The 15,527-nt window shown below is 41.3% G+C and overlaps 1 protein-coding gene across 1 annotated transcript in view; it reads left to right on the forward strand.

Annotated features, from left to right (window-relative positions):
• The window catches only part of SRPX (sushi repeat containing protein X-linked), a gene marked incomplete at its 5' end in the record, with an annotated part of 73,062 nt that overhangs the window by 15,879 nt on the left and 41,656 nt on the right, over positions 1-15,527 (forward strand). Inside the window, one exon of the mRNA XM_007957660.2 lies at positions 13,026-13,152. Within this exon, the coding sequence (XP_007955851.1) occupies positions 13,026-13,152 (127 nt within the window). The remainder of the gene's footprint in view (positions 1-13,025; positions 13,153-15,527) is intronic.

Below are 15,527 nucleotides of genomic sequence, written 5' to 3' on the forward strand. Positions count from 1 at the left end.
TGTTCTGGTATTCCAATGAGACATATGTTATTTCTTTTCATGTCATCCCATATAACTCTTAGGTTTACTTCATTTCCCTTAAATCTTTGTTATGATTTTTCTTCATATAGGCTTGTGTCAAGGGATTTATCTTCTAGTTGGGAAATGTGTTATTCAGCCGGTTCTAGCTTATTCTTCTGTGCTTCCACTGTGTTGTGTAATTCTGTAATTTTAGTACTCATCTTCTGGATATCTAACTGCTGTTTTTGTATGAGTTCTGATTGTGTATTAATTTTGTTAATCTTGTTATTTTGTTCTTGAATGGCTTTCCTGAATTCTTCTAGGGTACTATCCATGTTCTCATTGATTCTGTTTGTGTTTTCCTTGAGCTCTTGTAGAGTTCTATAAACATATCTTCTAAATTCCTTCTTGGATAATTCTATATGCCTCTTCTTCCTCCATGTTTAATGGGTTTTTAGTCTGGGGTTTTATGTCTATTGTCTTGTCCTACTTTTTAAATTATTTGTTTGTTTGATTTGAGGTTGCCTGTTATTTCCTAGACATTTTGAAGTTGTTGTCTTTAACTGTTAGGGATATGTTGATTTGTTTCGCCTTTATTTTATGTTTAAATACATTTGCAAGGGTAGAGCTGGTGTATTTTATTTTTTTGGTTATTAATTCATGTGTGCTGGTTTACTCTGCAGTTTTCTTTGTGTTGATGGAATCACTGTAGGGAATGTGGATATAGGCCTCTGTTTGTCATGAAGAAGATTTAGAGTTGGGATGAAGAGGTGCTGTGGTGGCTTAATGTGGGTCTTCTATTGGGTGAGGCAGGGGAGAAGGGGGAAAAAGTAGAAACATAGAAAAAGAAAAACAAGGCGCCAATAGCAAGTCCCTGCTTTCTTCATTTCTGTAATTTCTGCTGGTTCCAGGGTTTTGTTTTGTGTCTGTTTGGGATGACTACCAGTGAGGACGTTTTGTTGTCACTCACAGACCTGTGGTTCAAAATAGGCCACGTCCTGAGTGGTTAGGGATTTGTTACTTTCCACTTGCCTCGGAAAGCTGCAAAAATCCCATATTCTGGTCCATTCTGTGCTGAAAAGCTGTCATGGAAGAGCTGAATCCCAGCCTTGCACTGTGAGCTCGTCCCAGGGCCTGCCTACCTGTGATGATTTTCCTCCCTTCCCCCTTTCTGCTCTCAACTCAGCAGTGACCTGAGCCACAGGGGTTTCTGCTCTGTTTCTCAGAAATGTTGTCCACTTACTCGGCTCAGTTCCCAAGGTTACCATCAGAAGCTGCTGTTGTGGGTAGTCTGAGTCCCTGAAGCTGCCATTGTTTCCCTGGTGTCCCTTTTTTCTTTTTTCCTCCACGGCTTTCTCTGGTATTTTTAAAAGAGTTTTCTGCTTCTCCATCTCTCCTCATCTCCTGCCGGCCAAGCAGTTTCATTTATTTTTATTTTCCCTGACTGTTTACCCTGTTTTTATTTCTCCTTCTCCACTAAATATGGCCTTCTATAACTTAATGAACTGTTGACAGCCCCAGAATCCCTGCTTCAAACTTCTGCATCTAGTTTTTCCAGGCATTAAGATACTAGAGGGAACACACATGTGGGCTACAGGTACAACACCATCTTATGATCTCTATTTTGTCATTGACTTTGTTGGTCAGCACTTAGTTTGCTCAGCTGGGAGTTGGGTATTTCATCTTACCCTGAGTTTGTTAGGCAGTGGCTCTCATAGTGTGGTCACTGGACCATCAGCAGCAGCACATGGGAACTTGTTAGAGATTCAGAGTATCTGCCCCACCCCAGACCTGCTGGATCCAAAACTCTATGGGTGAAACCCAGTTCCATGTTTTAACAAGTCTTCAGAGGATTCTGAAGAATTCAAGTTTGAGAGCTATTGATCTAAGGCAGTGCTTCTCAAACTTTAATGTGCAGAGAAATCATATGAGATTCTGTTAGAGTCAGCAGATTCTAATTCAGCAGGTCTGGAGTCAGGCCTAGAGTCCCCAAATGGTGTAAATATTTATGAGCTCAGCTGCTAACTGACAGGTTGCTGGTTTGAGCCCACCCAGAGATGCTTTCAAAGAAAGGCCTGGCAATCTATTTCTGAAAAATTAGCCACTGAAAACCCACACTGTTCTACTCTAACTCAAATAGGATCACCATGAGTCGGAATTAACTTGATGGCATCTGGTGGTGGTGGAAGTGGTGTGAGACCTGAGATTCCACTAGTCCATGATCATGCACTAAATAGCAAGGCTCTAGGGCACTGTTTTTTCAGCTTGGCACTGTTGACATTTTGGGCTAGCTAATTCTTTGTTTTGGGGGACCAGAGGCTGTGCTCTGTGTTAAGGATCCCTGGTGGTGCAGTAGGTTGGCTTCTAACTGAAACTAAAACTAACTTGGCTTCTAACTGAAAGGTCAGTGGTTTGAACTCACCAGCTGCTCCATGGGAGAAAGATGTGGCAGTTTGCTTCCATACAGATTACAGTCTTGGAAACCCAATGAGGCGGTTCTGCTCTGTCCTATAGGGTCGCTATGAGTTAGAATTGACTAGTTGGCAATGCGTTTGGATTTTGGTGGAGTTTGTTCTCTGTGTCATAGGACATTCTACTTTCTAGATGCCAGTGGGAATACCCACTGGTTGTGAAATAAAAAATGTCTCCAGACATTTCCACACATGAGGATTGGGCAATGGAAATAGGTCAAAATCACTGTACGGTTGAGGCCAATTGGTCTAAGGGTAGTAGATCCTCATCTTGGCTACTTATTAAAATCTTTTGAAGCATAGCCATTCTGGCCCAACCCTAGAGATTCTGATTCAGAATCTAGGGACTCCAGGTCTCAGGTGGAGCAGGTAATAGCAGTGTTATAAAAGCTTCCCAGGTGATTTTATGTGTAGTTAAGATTGAGGGCTGTTGTCTTAGAGCAATGGTTCTCCAAGTGTGGTCTCAGGACCAGCAGCATTACTATCACTTGAGAACTTGTTAGAAATGCACATTCTCAGGCCCTACTCCAAGCCTATAGGATTAAAAATTTTGAGTATGGGGCCCAGCAATCTGGATTTTAACAAGCCATTCCGGTGATTCAGAAGCAAGGTAAGCACAGGCTTATTTGTGCTTACTTAAGAATTTGTACTCCATCCCTGCCAAGGCCTGTAAATTTGAAAAGAAGCTTTGATTCTGTTAGAAGGTGCTATGGGGTTTGGAGAGAGCTAGATGAAGCCATACCCAGAAGCAGAAACTTGGTGTGGTGAAAAAATATGAAATAGTTTTCTACAGATTAGTAATGAAACACAAGTAAGCCCATGCTTACCTTGCTTTTGGGTAATCTGACACTGTTAGAATGTCAACTTTGGAAGGAACATTAGTACCATTCTACTTAAAATATTGCCCTTCAACCAGCAACACGGGGAGGGGAGGAGAGCTTGTTAGAAATGTAGACTCTTAGGCTCCCTCCCAGACCTGGAAAATCAAAATCCACACTTAAGAAGGTCCCTGGGGAATGTATGCCTATTAAACTTGAGGCACATTGCTGTAGGGTGGTGATGTTCAATCCTGCCCTACATTTGAATCTCTGGGGCACTGCAATTTGTTAGAAGCAGCTGAGTGGTTGAGAATTACTATCTCAGGGGATCATTTACTCAGCAGCTATTAGAGTTGCCAGAGCCCTTAGAGAGCATTCCAGTCTAATCCTCCATTCTATAGATGAGGCCAGAGAGGTCACTTGTTTTGTCCACGGTTGCATAATTCTAAGCCTTGAGCTTGGCTGTAGGCTTTTAGACGTAGAATCCTTGATTCCAGCAGCAGCTGTGGCATAAAGGGATGAAGGGACTGGCCATAGGAGCCTGGCTTCTGCCCTGCTTGGATCTGCATACCTTCTGGAGAACCGTTTGGCTCAGTCTCCTAATGTACTTTACCCCAAGGACTCCTTCCTCACTGCTCAATATCTGGGGCGGTCACTTAAGAGTAACATGGAAAACTGATAGTACCCTCTATGGGCAGGCATGTAACAACTCCTCTGGCCTCAGTTCTAGTGTTGTCTTTATGATGACACCACTGCCCACTGCCTTTCCTGGCATCATTAGCCATTCAGAGACACAGCTTGTCTCCCTCCTTTTGGCAAGAGTTTTGGCAAGACCCATGGGTCCAAATAATTACTCAGATACATGACCCGGATTTATTCTGGGCTTCTCCCTTTCTAGTATATAGGTAGGAGTTTGTGTTGATCAGTAACCAGTCAGGAAAATAGAAACCACTCTAGATATTTCAAACAGAAGGGAACTTAAAACATGGAATTGGGTGCAAAAGTAAAAGAGCCAGGGAAGCAAAAGAGGAAAGACTGTTACCACAGATTAGTTACCGCATTACCAACCAAACACTGGAGGAACTGGAGAGGGATGGTATTGTTACCCCAGGCCCGTAAAGTCCATGCCCACTACTGACATTGCTGAAAGTACCACCATTACTGATAAGCAGAAAGCCAGGAACCCACACTCTTCCTGACACTTCAGGAGCCTAGAAAACCCTCATTGAAACTGCTACCAGAAACACAATGACTTCCACCTTCTTCCTGCCTTCTAGTTTCATGAAAATGCCTCCTATTGGCAAAACCATCTGCCACGCAGCTGGCAGAGTGTGGGAAATATCATTTTGAAGCAGTAAGTCTTGATAGTAAAGGGAAGATTATAGAAAAACCGTATGCCAACAGACTATTTGGCACAGCAGTCTTTTTTTCAGAGGTTTTAGACTTCTTCCCCTGAATCATTGCAGTTCCCATTGAAAGAATTTTGAAGGCAATCCTGGTCAACGTGTGCAGGCAGAATGGCACTGAAGCTGTGAACTCTGGGCATGTTCCTCTTGGAGGACACGACCTAAGGCCAGATCTTTAGGTCAGAAGGGCACCTCACAGAGCATGCTTTCAATATGTCCCCTATGACTAGGTATGTAAAAGCTAGCTCTTCAAAACAATTTTTTTCTTTTGGAATCTCTTCTCTCTCTCACATTGGAAGGGGCAGAGGTGGTGATGGGAAGAGAGGAGAGGCTTGAAAATCTTTCTGCTAAGTAAGCTTTGGCAAAGGGTATTCTAGGGATCACACTGTTCAGATGTCCAGATTGTGTGCAACAATGAAAAGAAAATGCTGATTGTTCTCAAAAAGCAAAAAGCATGTCTTAACCCCAACCAGATGTCCCTGGAACCCTCCCAGAGGGAGAGAAGGAAGTAAGAAATCAACCCCCAATTTCAGGGGATTTATCTGCCAGGGCAAAGTTCAGGCAGATGGACTTTAAAGTACATATTTGGAGGGAGAGAAATTGTGTGTGTAATTAGGAGAGGATTGCAAATGGGTGCAGTGAACCACAACAGAGGTTAGAGCTCCCAGGAAAAAGAGAAAAATGGACAAAGCAAGCAAGCAATTCTTTCTTTGATTTTGATGACTGATTATTTAGAGTTTGTTCTTAGTGAATTTTACACTATGGGTGTCACTTATTCTTTTGACATTAAATTAGTTTAATACATTTGTTTGTGTATATGTAGGGGAGGACCGGGGGGTTGCTGAATGTAACTCACAACCTCAAACCTGTTTTAGGAGATGGCACACAGTGGCCAAGGTGTTCCCAGATTTGTACACAACCTTAAAGAGTGCATCTTGGCCAGAGCTGTGCTGAGTAAGGAGGAAGTCATGCCAGTTCTATTCCTGACCTGGAGAAGAGAGAGAAGACTGGATTTACTTTTGACTCTGAGGTGGTCAGTGTTGTGGTTTGGCTAATTTGAAAGTGTCATGGGTGAAAATCAATTCTCTCGTGCAGATCACACTCTGGTAAAAAATCCAAACTCGTGGTTATTTCTAAAACAGGTTTGGATAAAAATAAGTAAATGTAGGAAAAAAAAAATAACTGCAAATTGCAGGAGGGTAAAATATTTAAGAGTTATAACTTCCAATGATATTAAAAAAAAACCCTTAGAATGTAGCAACTATTGTTTTTGGGACTTATTTTTAGTTCTTTTTTGGCAATATGGGTATTTATATTGTAAAATAATGAGGAGTTAGCATTGCAACAAGTCCTCATCCAGAAGGCAGATTTTAAGTAAACTCATGATCTTTCCTTTAGACCAGGACTTTTTCCTAGGCCAAAAGAGGAAGAAAAAAAAAATTAGTTACAAAACTGTGGATAATGAAAACCCAGCAAATGTCTTTTGTTTTCATTGTTTTACATTTAGTTTTTTAAAATTCATTTTAATTTTTATTCTGATTTGGGTGAAACTTTACAGAGCAAATTCATTTTCCATACAGCTGTTCCTAAACATTTTGTTTCACAACATTGACTGCAGTTCCCCACAATGCAACAGCTTTCCTCCCACTGCCTCCCCATAGTTACCTCTTCCCTGTGACCTTCCCTCCCAAGCACTTCCGCCACCTACCCCCAGCTATCTGCTTGTGCAAACACTGTGTTTTACATTTAATTGTTTCAACAAAAGGACAGTTTGCAAACTGGCTTGGTTTTTGGAATTGCTCTCTGCTTGTTTTATAATGAGAAGTCCTAGTGGTGCAGGAGGAACTCTGATAGCATAGTGCCTAGGCACTTGACTGCTAACCAGAAGGCTGGCGGTTCAAACCCACCCACCACTCCTTGAAAGGAAGGTTGTACAATCTACTTCTGTAGTGATACCCCCTTGGAAACCCAGGGAGGGGTCGCTATGAGTCAGGTCTGACTCAATGGCACATAACAACAACAACAACAGTGGTGCAGTGGTTAAAGAGCTCAACTGCCTACCAAAAGGTCAGTGGTTCGAAGCCACCAGCTGTTCTGTGGGAGAAAGATATTGCAATCTGCTTCTGCAACGATTTATGGCCTTGGTAACCCTGTGGTTTCCAGTTCTATAGGGTCACTATGAGGCGGGGTCAACTCTACGCAATGTGTTCGGTTTGGATACTGGCTGGGATTTGGCCAAGTTTCTCTCTGCCTTTGTAATATCTCGTGCTCTGATGCCTTTCTCTCCAAATGACCTCTTCAGTAAGATAGTTGGACTTTCTATATGACAGCTGGCCTTCAAGAGAGTGAAAGGTGCCAGTCTCTTTAAGAGCCTAGGTCTAGAACTGGCACAGGATCACTTCCATCACACTCTATTAGTCAAAGCAAGTCACAAGCATTTCCCCAGATTCAAAGGGAAGGAAATTAGGCTCCATCTCTTGGTAGGAGGAACTGCATGTGCATAAAGGGAAAGGAAGAATTAAGGACAATGATCTTTGCAGGCAATTCATCACAGTATTCTTTTAAGAAATCAGTGCTTGAGATCAGTAGTGAAATGGATTTTGGAAGATGCCATGTAAGGAGTAATTTGAAAAAAAAAACAAAACCCAGATGTGATTATTTATATACCAGTTCAGTTAGTTTGAACATAGGCCAAAATAATTTTAAAATAAGATAGAAGTTTCTTTCTCATATAATTATTTGAGCATAAGCAGTCCAGGGCAGTGTCACAGACCCAAGCTCCTTCTCACTGGTTTTGCCATATTCAGCTTGCAGCTTTCATCACACAAGCTAAGGTGGCTGCTCTGGCTTCTCCACCTTATTCACATTCAAGTCAGGATGGAGGAGGAAAGAAGGAGGGGAGGATATACTGCCCCCCGTTTTTAAAGAGTACAACCCAGAAGTTTCACATATCATTTTCTTTTATAGTCCATTGGTAGAACCCATTATATGGCCACATTTAGCTGCAAGGGAAAATGGGAAATGTAGTCTTTATTCTGGAAGGTCTTTATTCTGGAAGGTCAAAGACCCAGGCAAACTCCTATTGCTGTAAAAGAAGGAAGAAGAGATAGTGGATGAACAAGCGCCACATGGACTACATAGATTGAGAAGAAGTTGGTGTGAAAGAAGACCAAGGGATAGAAGAAGAGAGAGAAGGAGCAGTTAAAAAGCCAGTTTGAAAGGGTTCTGTAGAAAGCCAGAGAAGAAAGGGGCATTGGATGGGAATACACCTACTGAACAGATGGAGCACTTTGGTGTGTTTACACTGTGAGAGCTCTTCACTTGGAATAAGAATATCTATCATTTTGATGTACAGTGAAGTCAAGCGAGGGGACCCCATCCCAGTCTCAAGTACAAGTTATGTTCGGAAGAACATATTAATCAAATCTCTAGCAGTCATCTCAATACACAGATTTTCTTGGAAAATATTCAAGAAAACATTTTAGGATATGGTTAATTTCTACCCTTAGTTTACAAATTTTGGATTTTTTTTTCATGTTACATGTTGTCCAGGATATTATTCTTTTGAACCTCCTCCTTATTTCTACCATGTACTTAATTAGCCATGTTAAGGATTCCTAAGTAAATATTTCAGCTTCTTGGATGAACAGTAGTTGATACAATGCAGTGGATTTCTTTTCCCTATTTAATATGCTGAGAGGAAATTAGAGCACAGAAAAAGGAGACAATTAGATGTCTCCAATGAATGGGACAGAGAATGGAGGCCAGGATTTTGGCTGAGGGTTTCAGAGCTTTCACACAATAACTGGATCTGTAGGCTTCCCAACTCAACAAAACCAAAAAAAAAAAAACCAAACTCACTGCCGTCAGGTCGATTCCAACTCATACAGGCCTCTCCTTGGGTTTCTGAGGTGGTATCTCTAGGGAAGTAGATTGCCCAATCTTCCTTCTGAGGAGTGACTGGTGGGTTTGAGCCGCCAGCCTTCTGGTTAGCAGTCAAATGCCTTAGGCACTATGCCACACCAACTCAACAAGGAATAGGAATTATGTTTCTATAGTAACTTTGTTAATTTCATTCCTGGAAATTTATAACTTATAAGAAGCAATGGTGGCCAGAGTTGTGTAACAACAGCATGTTTCTGGAGCATCTGCTAAAGGGTAGGTCCTTCAGCTGAGAGAGTGCAGGCAAAATGCTTGAGGATGCAACAGAATCGAATCCTGCTGCTACTCTTCAGGGATTCATAGGGGAAGTTGTGGCAGACGACCACAAAAGTATGTGTGTACAAAGGTTGGACGAAAATATCAGGTCAGCAGCAGGTAGACACACAGAGATGTTTGGCTTAATAAAATAATTGTAACATGTGTAAGTAATCACATCTTAAAATCCCAGACCACAAAGAGAAGAAATGTTTCCCAGCATGATAATAATGGTACTTCACCGACCAGGAGACTGTAAGGATTAAATGAGATAATGCAAAGAGAGTGCTTAATGTGGGATCAGTAAATATTTGTTCGTATTTTTATTTTTTCCTTTTTTTTTTTTTTTAAATTGTTATTTGGGTGAAAGTTTACAGAGCAAATTCATTTTCCATACAGCAGTTCATACACATTTAGTTTCATGACATTGACTGCAATTCCCCACAATGTGACAGCTCTCTTCCCAGTTACCTCTTCTCTATGTCCTTCTTTCCTATGCATTCCAACCCCCAGAACTATCTCCCTGTACAAATACTACCCTTCTGTTCTCCCATGACTGATCCCTCTAAGGAGTGTATCTACCTAGTATAAATGTCCACTCTATATGCCTGTCTGTTGTTTGGCTGGAAGCCATGAGAGTAAGTTCAATTCCAGACCTGAAGGGTACAACTAGGTAGCTCGTATTTTTAGCAATTCATTTCTTCTTATTTCTGGTTTGGGAAAGCATTGCTTTGGAAAAACTCATTCATCTTTGACTGATTATTTTTAGCTGGACATATTCTGGCTTTGGGAGGTTCTGAGACTCTTCATCCAGCTCATACACCTTATTGAGGCATTTTTTTTTTTTAATGAATTCATTTGAGGAGACTCCATAGATTCTAGAGCTGGGTTGGCTGTAATCTCTACAGAAGCCACTAACCAGGCATGGTTCTTCTGCAGTGCCTCTGAGTGTGTTCGAACAGGCAACTTATGGGTTACTAGCTGAGTGCAGATCATCTGTGCACCCCAGAGACCTTCCGGCTCATATACCTTGGGGTGTGTTTGCTCAGGATGTCAGTATATTTAGTTGATATATATATATATTTTAGAAATCAATATATCATCCAGATGTTTAGTTTGCATGACACAGAGACTAAGACTCTGACAATGTGATTCCAAGAAAACATGGTAACCCAATTAACTCGACATGGAAACCTATATCCTCTCCAGGACTCCTCCCCTTTCAGTTTTTAAATACAAACGGGGTGCCAGGGAAGAAAGGCTGGTGATCCAGTTACAAAAAATAAGCCATTGTAAACCGTCTGGTGCACAGTTTTACTCCAACACTCATGAGGGTACCATGAGTTGGAAGACTCCACAGAAACTGATTATACTTTCCACGATAAACTTACCATTTATATTTGACGAGCAGGGGGCAAGGATGTACACTTCTCTTTCTGATGCATCAAAACTGAAATATTCATCTGAATTATAAAAGTGTATCTTCTACCATTTATCATAGTAAAAAGAAAAAAAAAACCTAGGATAACTTGGGAAAGTTTACCTACCCACTGCCATCCAAGCAACCGCCATTGGGTTTCCAAGGCTGTAAATCTTTATGGAAGTGGATTCCCTCATCTTCCTCCACAAAGCAGCTTGTGGGTTTGAACCACTGACATTCTGGTTAGCAGTCAAATACCTTAGCAACTGAAAATAGACACTTGGAATGTGTTTAAAGCATCTTCCATTTCATCATTAACATTTATATATTATATTGCATCAGTTTTAATAAGCATATTTTTTTCACATTTTAATATCCCTGAAATTGGGATGCATCTCACAATCAGTAGTGACTTAGATTCAATAAAATGTGGTGATTGTTCAATTTGGGATTCGTGTATCAGGGCTGAGCATTCCTACTCTGTTAAGCATGACATAGAATGAAAATGAATGTGTCTAGCTGGAGGCAGAATTATTTAACATATTATTCACAATTTCTTACCACAAATAAAATGAGAAATTATTAGACACAGGACTCAGGAGAAAGCACTTCTCTCAAAGACGTTTGTGATTTAAGATCAAAAGACATTTAATTTTCATTCTGGTTGGAGTAGCAGTTAATCAGTTGATATTCAGCAATGCAAAGCTGAATGCCTTTAATTGGCACTGCCTTCTTTAAATGCAAGGAGCTCTGGTTCCACAGTGGTTAAAGCATTCAGCTGCTAACCAAAAGGTTGGCGGTTCAAACCCACCAGCCACTCCATCAGGGAAAGATGAGGCAGTCTGCTTCCTTAAAGATTTACAGCCTTGGAAACCCTATGGGGCAGTTTTACTCTGTCCTACAGGGTTGCAGTGAGTCGGAATTCACTGGAAGGCAGTGGGTTTTTCTTTAAATGCATTCTCTATACCTGTTCAGAACCAGCAAGTAGAATTTGCAAAAGTTTGAACTGCTACATCTTATGATTCCACTCAGGTGTAATTAGATGACATTCAACCCAGTGTAGACTTGACATCTCATTTATTTCTAGCCCTTGTTATCAACTCATCCTTGGTAGTGAGGGGGTAGAACTTGTATTAACAGATGGAGAAACTTCTTGAGGAAAGTTGGGAGGCCTTTGGAGGACCAGAGCCAAGGTATCACCGCTGTCTCTGAATACAAAACTATAGGTATGGCCTGGTGGCAGTTGGAGGGAAGAATGGACCCAGAGGGACCACTGTCTATTTTGAGATATTGAGGGATATATTAGGAATATAAAGACATAGCTGGAGGGTAGAGAACTTATTCCAGGGGCAAGTGCTCTGGCATGGGTTATAATTTGCACCACCACTGTCTGCATATCTGTCCTTGTATAAGTCACTTGAAGGAGGGCTGGTTGTGCAGTGCCTAAGGCATTTGACTGCTAACCAGAAGGTTGGTGGTTCACAGCCACCAGCCACTCTGTGGAAAGAAGATGGGGCAATCCACTTCTGTAAAGATTTACTGTCTCAGAAACCCAAATGGGGGTCACTTTTAGTCAGAATCAACTGGATAGTGATGAATTTGGTTCTTCTGGTTTTTTAGAAGTCATGCTCTCAGAGCCTCAGTCACATCTGTAAAATTGATGGTTCCTTTAAATCTCTATAGCATTCACTTTTGCCTTTTCTGGGATAGTACCATTTTCTGCCCTGTGTTGTATTTGCTGTGTACTAACATCTACTACAATAGATAGTAGTCTACTACAATAGACTAAACTCTTTGAAAAGCAGGGAACAAAGGATTCTTTTGTTTTTGTGCCCCTTCTCCTAACCCCAGCAGCTAGAGCGATGCCATAGGCAAGGTTGTTATTAGCTGACATGGAGTTGATCCCCAACCCATGGCAAGGTTCCAGTTTCCAGTTGCTGTTGAGTTGACTCCAACTCATGGTGACCCTATGGGTGTCACAGTAGAATTGTGCCCATAGGATTTTCAAGGCTGTGACCTTTTGGAAGTAGATCACCAGGCCTTTCTTCTGTGGTGCCTCTGGGTTCACTCAAACCTCCAACCTTTCTGTTAGCGGTTTGTACCACCCAGGGACTTCTATGGCAAGAAACCCACTGCTACTGAGTTGATTCTGACTCATAGCAACCCCTATTGGGTTTCCAAGGCTGTAAATCTTTGCAGAAATAGATTGCCTCATCTTCCTCCTATGGAGCAGATGGTGAGTTAGGCACTCAGTAAAGATTATTGAACTGAATTGAATCAGACTAGATTATAGCTAAAGTACCCTTCTCTAATATTCTATGATCCAGTCTTTAAAGTAGGAGGGGCTCACTAAGGCTGAATGACTTCTGCCCTCTCCTGGGTAACTGCCATGTGGCCAAGTCACTATATAGAATTTGGAAGAGTGGGGAAGAAGGAGATGTAGCTAATAAATATATGACCCTACGGATACCTAGCAAGGTCAGTGGATTACAGAGTTAGCCATGTGTATGTAAGTACTCAAACAATCTTCAAAACTCACAGGGGAGAAAAGGAAAGATGAAGAGAGGGAAGAGAAATACAGAGGGGTGAGCAAACTCTTTGAAAATGGGGAGCACCTAGAGCTTTTTATATGTTGAACATTGAGTGCTGGACTCCCTAAGTTGATAGGAGATACTTATTAATGATACTGAGAATGTTTTGGTTATATTTTCAGATTTAGAACCGCCTAGAATTAAGTGCCCAAGTGTGAAGGAACGCTTTGCTGAACCCAATAAGCTGACGGTCCGAGTGTCTTGGGATACTCCTGAGGGAAGAGACACAGCAGATGGCATTCTGACTGAGTAAGTGAAACTTGGTGGCTGGAATGCTGCTGCCTCCTTTCTGTAAGACATTACTACCAGGAGCAAGGGGCATATCTATTCAGATGTGATTCTTTTGGTGAATGGCAAAATGGCAAACTCAGGGAATAGCCTACTTAAGTTACCATTCTCTCTCACCTGCATTCCTAACTGCTTTTACCCTGGCTTCCTTCAGTGTAGTCTCAATGCTATAGCATGGGTGATCCTGGAAAATGTATATCAGATCACACCATGTCTGCTCTAAACCCACCAGTTCCCATCTCACTTAAAGTAAAAGCCCATGATTAACTACCTACATTTATCTTCTGTTCTGCTCTTCCTCATTCAATCTGTTCTTGTCCCACTGACCTCCTTGCTTGTCTTGAAACAGAGCTGAGATGCCCCTACTACAGGATCTTTGCTCTTGTTCCTTCTGCCTAGAATACTCTTCCCCTGGATATCTGAATGATTCCCTCCTCGCATTCAGATCTTTTTTCAAAAGTAATCTTAGCAAGGCCATCCCTGAGCTCCTATTTAAAATTGCAATCCACACCCTTTCAGGAATTACCTGTTCATCCTTTATTCTCTGTAGTTCTTCTCACCACCTAGCATACTATATATTTTATTTATTTGTTTATTGGCTGTCTTCACTACAGTGTGATCACTGCCATATCCCCAGTGTCTACACCTAGGACATAAATGGCACTCAATAAATATTTGTTGAAGGAAAGAAGGGAAGGAAAAAGGAATGTTGGGAAGAAGGGAAGAGGAGGGCAGGAGGAAGAGGGAGCCAACTAGTTAATTCAGGGATAGAATTAACCAGTCGAGATAGGCTGCCCAGAGGGCTTTTACTTATGCCACCTGGCCTTACTAGGTGGTTAAATCCCCTAGTAAGCCTTTCATGTCTCCACTGTGGAGACAGGTGCTGTCCCCCTTGTGCTCTGTGAATGAGGTTGAGTGCAGAACTATTCCACCCCACTGGTTTTGGTTACACCTTCTTCTTTCAAACTTTTAAATTTTATTTTTTAAAATTGTGATCATATTAAATCTTTACAGAAGCTTATGGAAAAGAGGTGTCTACTGCCTTCCTCTGCACTTCAACCCCACTGTCCAGCACCAACTGCTTTAATAGTTTGATGAATACCCAAGATACTTTTTAAAAAGGGTGGTTCCCTGTGGTGATGTTTAGTTACATTCTGTTCCAATCTAATATCTGGGCCTGGTACCCCAGCACTGTTTGGTTGGCTTCCGTGTTCCTTGGAGGTGACTACTTCATGTCAGCACTTTCACCTCCATGCTTTAACCCTTTCATGACCTGTGGGATATATATCACTACATTTTCAGCCTCTGAGGTTTCTTAGGAAGCTGCTCTCTCAGTTGTAGTATGTGCTGCTGTCTGACAGGACCTGTATAAATGTGTGAATCTGAAGAAATGGGCCTCATCTGACTAATCCTGCAACCAGAGTCCACGTGGGACATTTATGTCCCCGGTAACTATATCAGGATCCATATCGTTGTTGTTGTTGTTATGTGCCGTCAAGTCGGACCCGACTCATAGCGACCCCTCCTTGGGTTTCCAAGGCGGTGTCACTAGGGAAGTAGATTGCCCATTCTTCCTTCCGAGAAAATCCATATTACCTGAAAAAAAAATATCCCGTTGGTTTTAGCATGCCTTCCATTACTGAAAGCATGTGGTCTCAAAAAAAATTCAGAGCAGAAAATAATTGTCATGAAAGTGTTAAAGTTCATATCTCCACTAAAATTCCCTAATGAATTTCTATCCATCCAAAGATTGTCTCTGACTTATCCCTGGTTAGCCATACAGCAGGTAAAGACTTTCTAGAGTCTTGTCAATCCAAGGTGTACAAGAGAAAATATTTTTATGCAATTGTTAAAGGTAACAGAACATCTGCTAAGAGGAGATTGAATCTCTCACTCCTAGCAGGAGATTTTGTTCCTACATCCTTATAGTGAATATTATCAGTTGTGTTCCCCCTTCTGACTCCTCAGAGATAAAATTTGAGCATTAAAATACAGTTTTTTTTTTTTTTTAATTTACTGTCAGATCTACATGTCACAAACCTCTAAGTAGAAACTTTGGACAACTGATTATAAAAATAAGTCCCATATCAGGGACTAGGTTTTCTTTCTCTTTGAATCTTGGGGACCTAACACAATGCTTGAACCAGCCCCTAGCACATAGTAGGTTCTTAAGAAATTTGCAACTTTGGTTGCTGTTGAAATACTATACAATAAGTACAAAATATCAAGCCAGATATTCCTTGTCTTCAGATAACTCTTTATTTAAAAGCTTAGCAAATATGTTTATCTTGACATTTCTGTGGGTAACCTGTGTGTTATGATTTAGAAATGTGACA

The sequence above is a fragment of the Orycteropus afer genome, unplaced genomic scaffold (genome assembly GCF_000298275.1).
Source record: "Orycteropus afer afer isolate SDZICR_OR568_19922 unplaced genomic scaffold, OryAfe1.0 scaffold00770, whole genome shotgun sequence".
Classification (NCBI taxonomy): Eukaryota; Metazoa; Chordata; class Mammalia; order Tubulidentata; family Orycteropodidae; genus Orycteropus; species Orycteropus afer.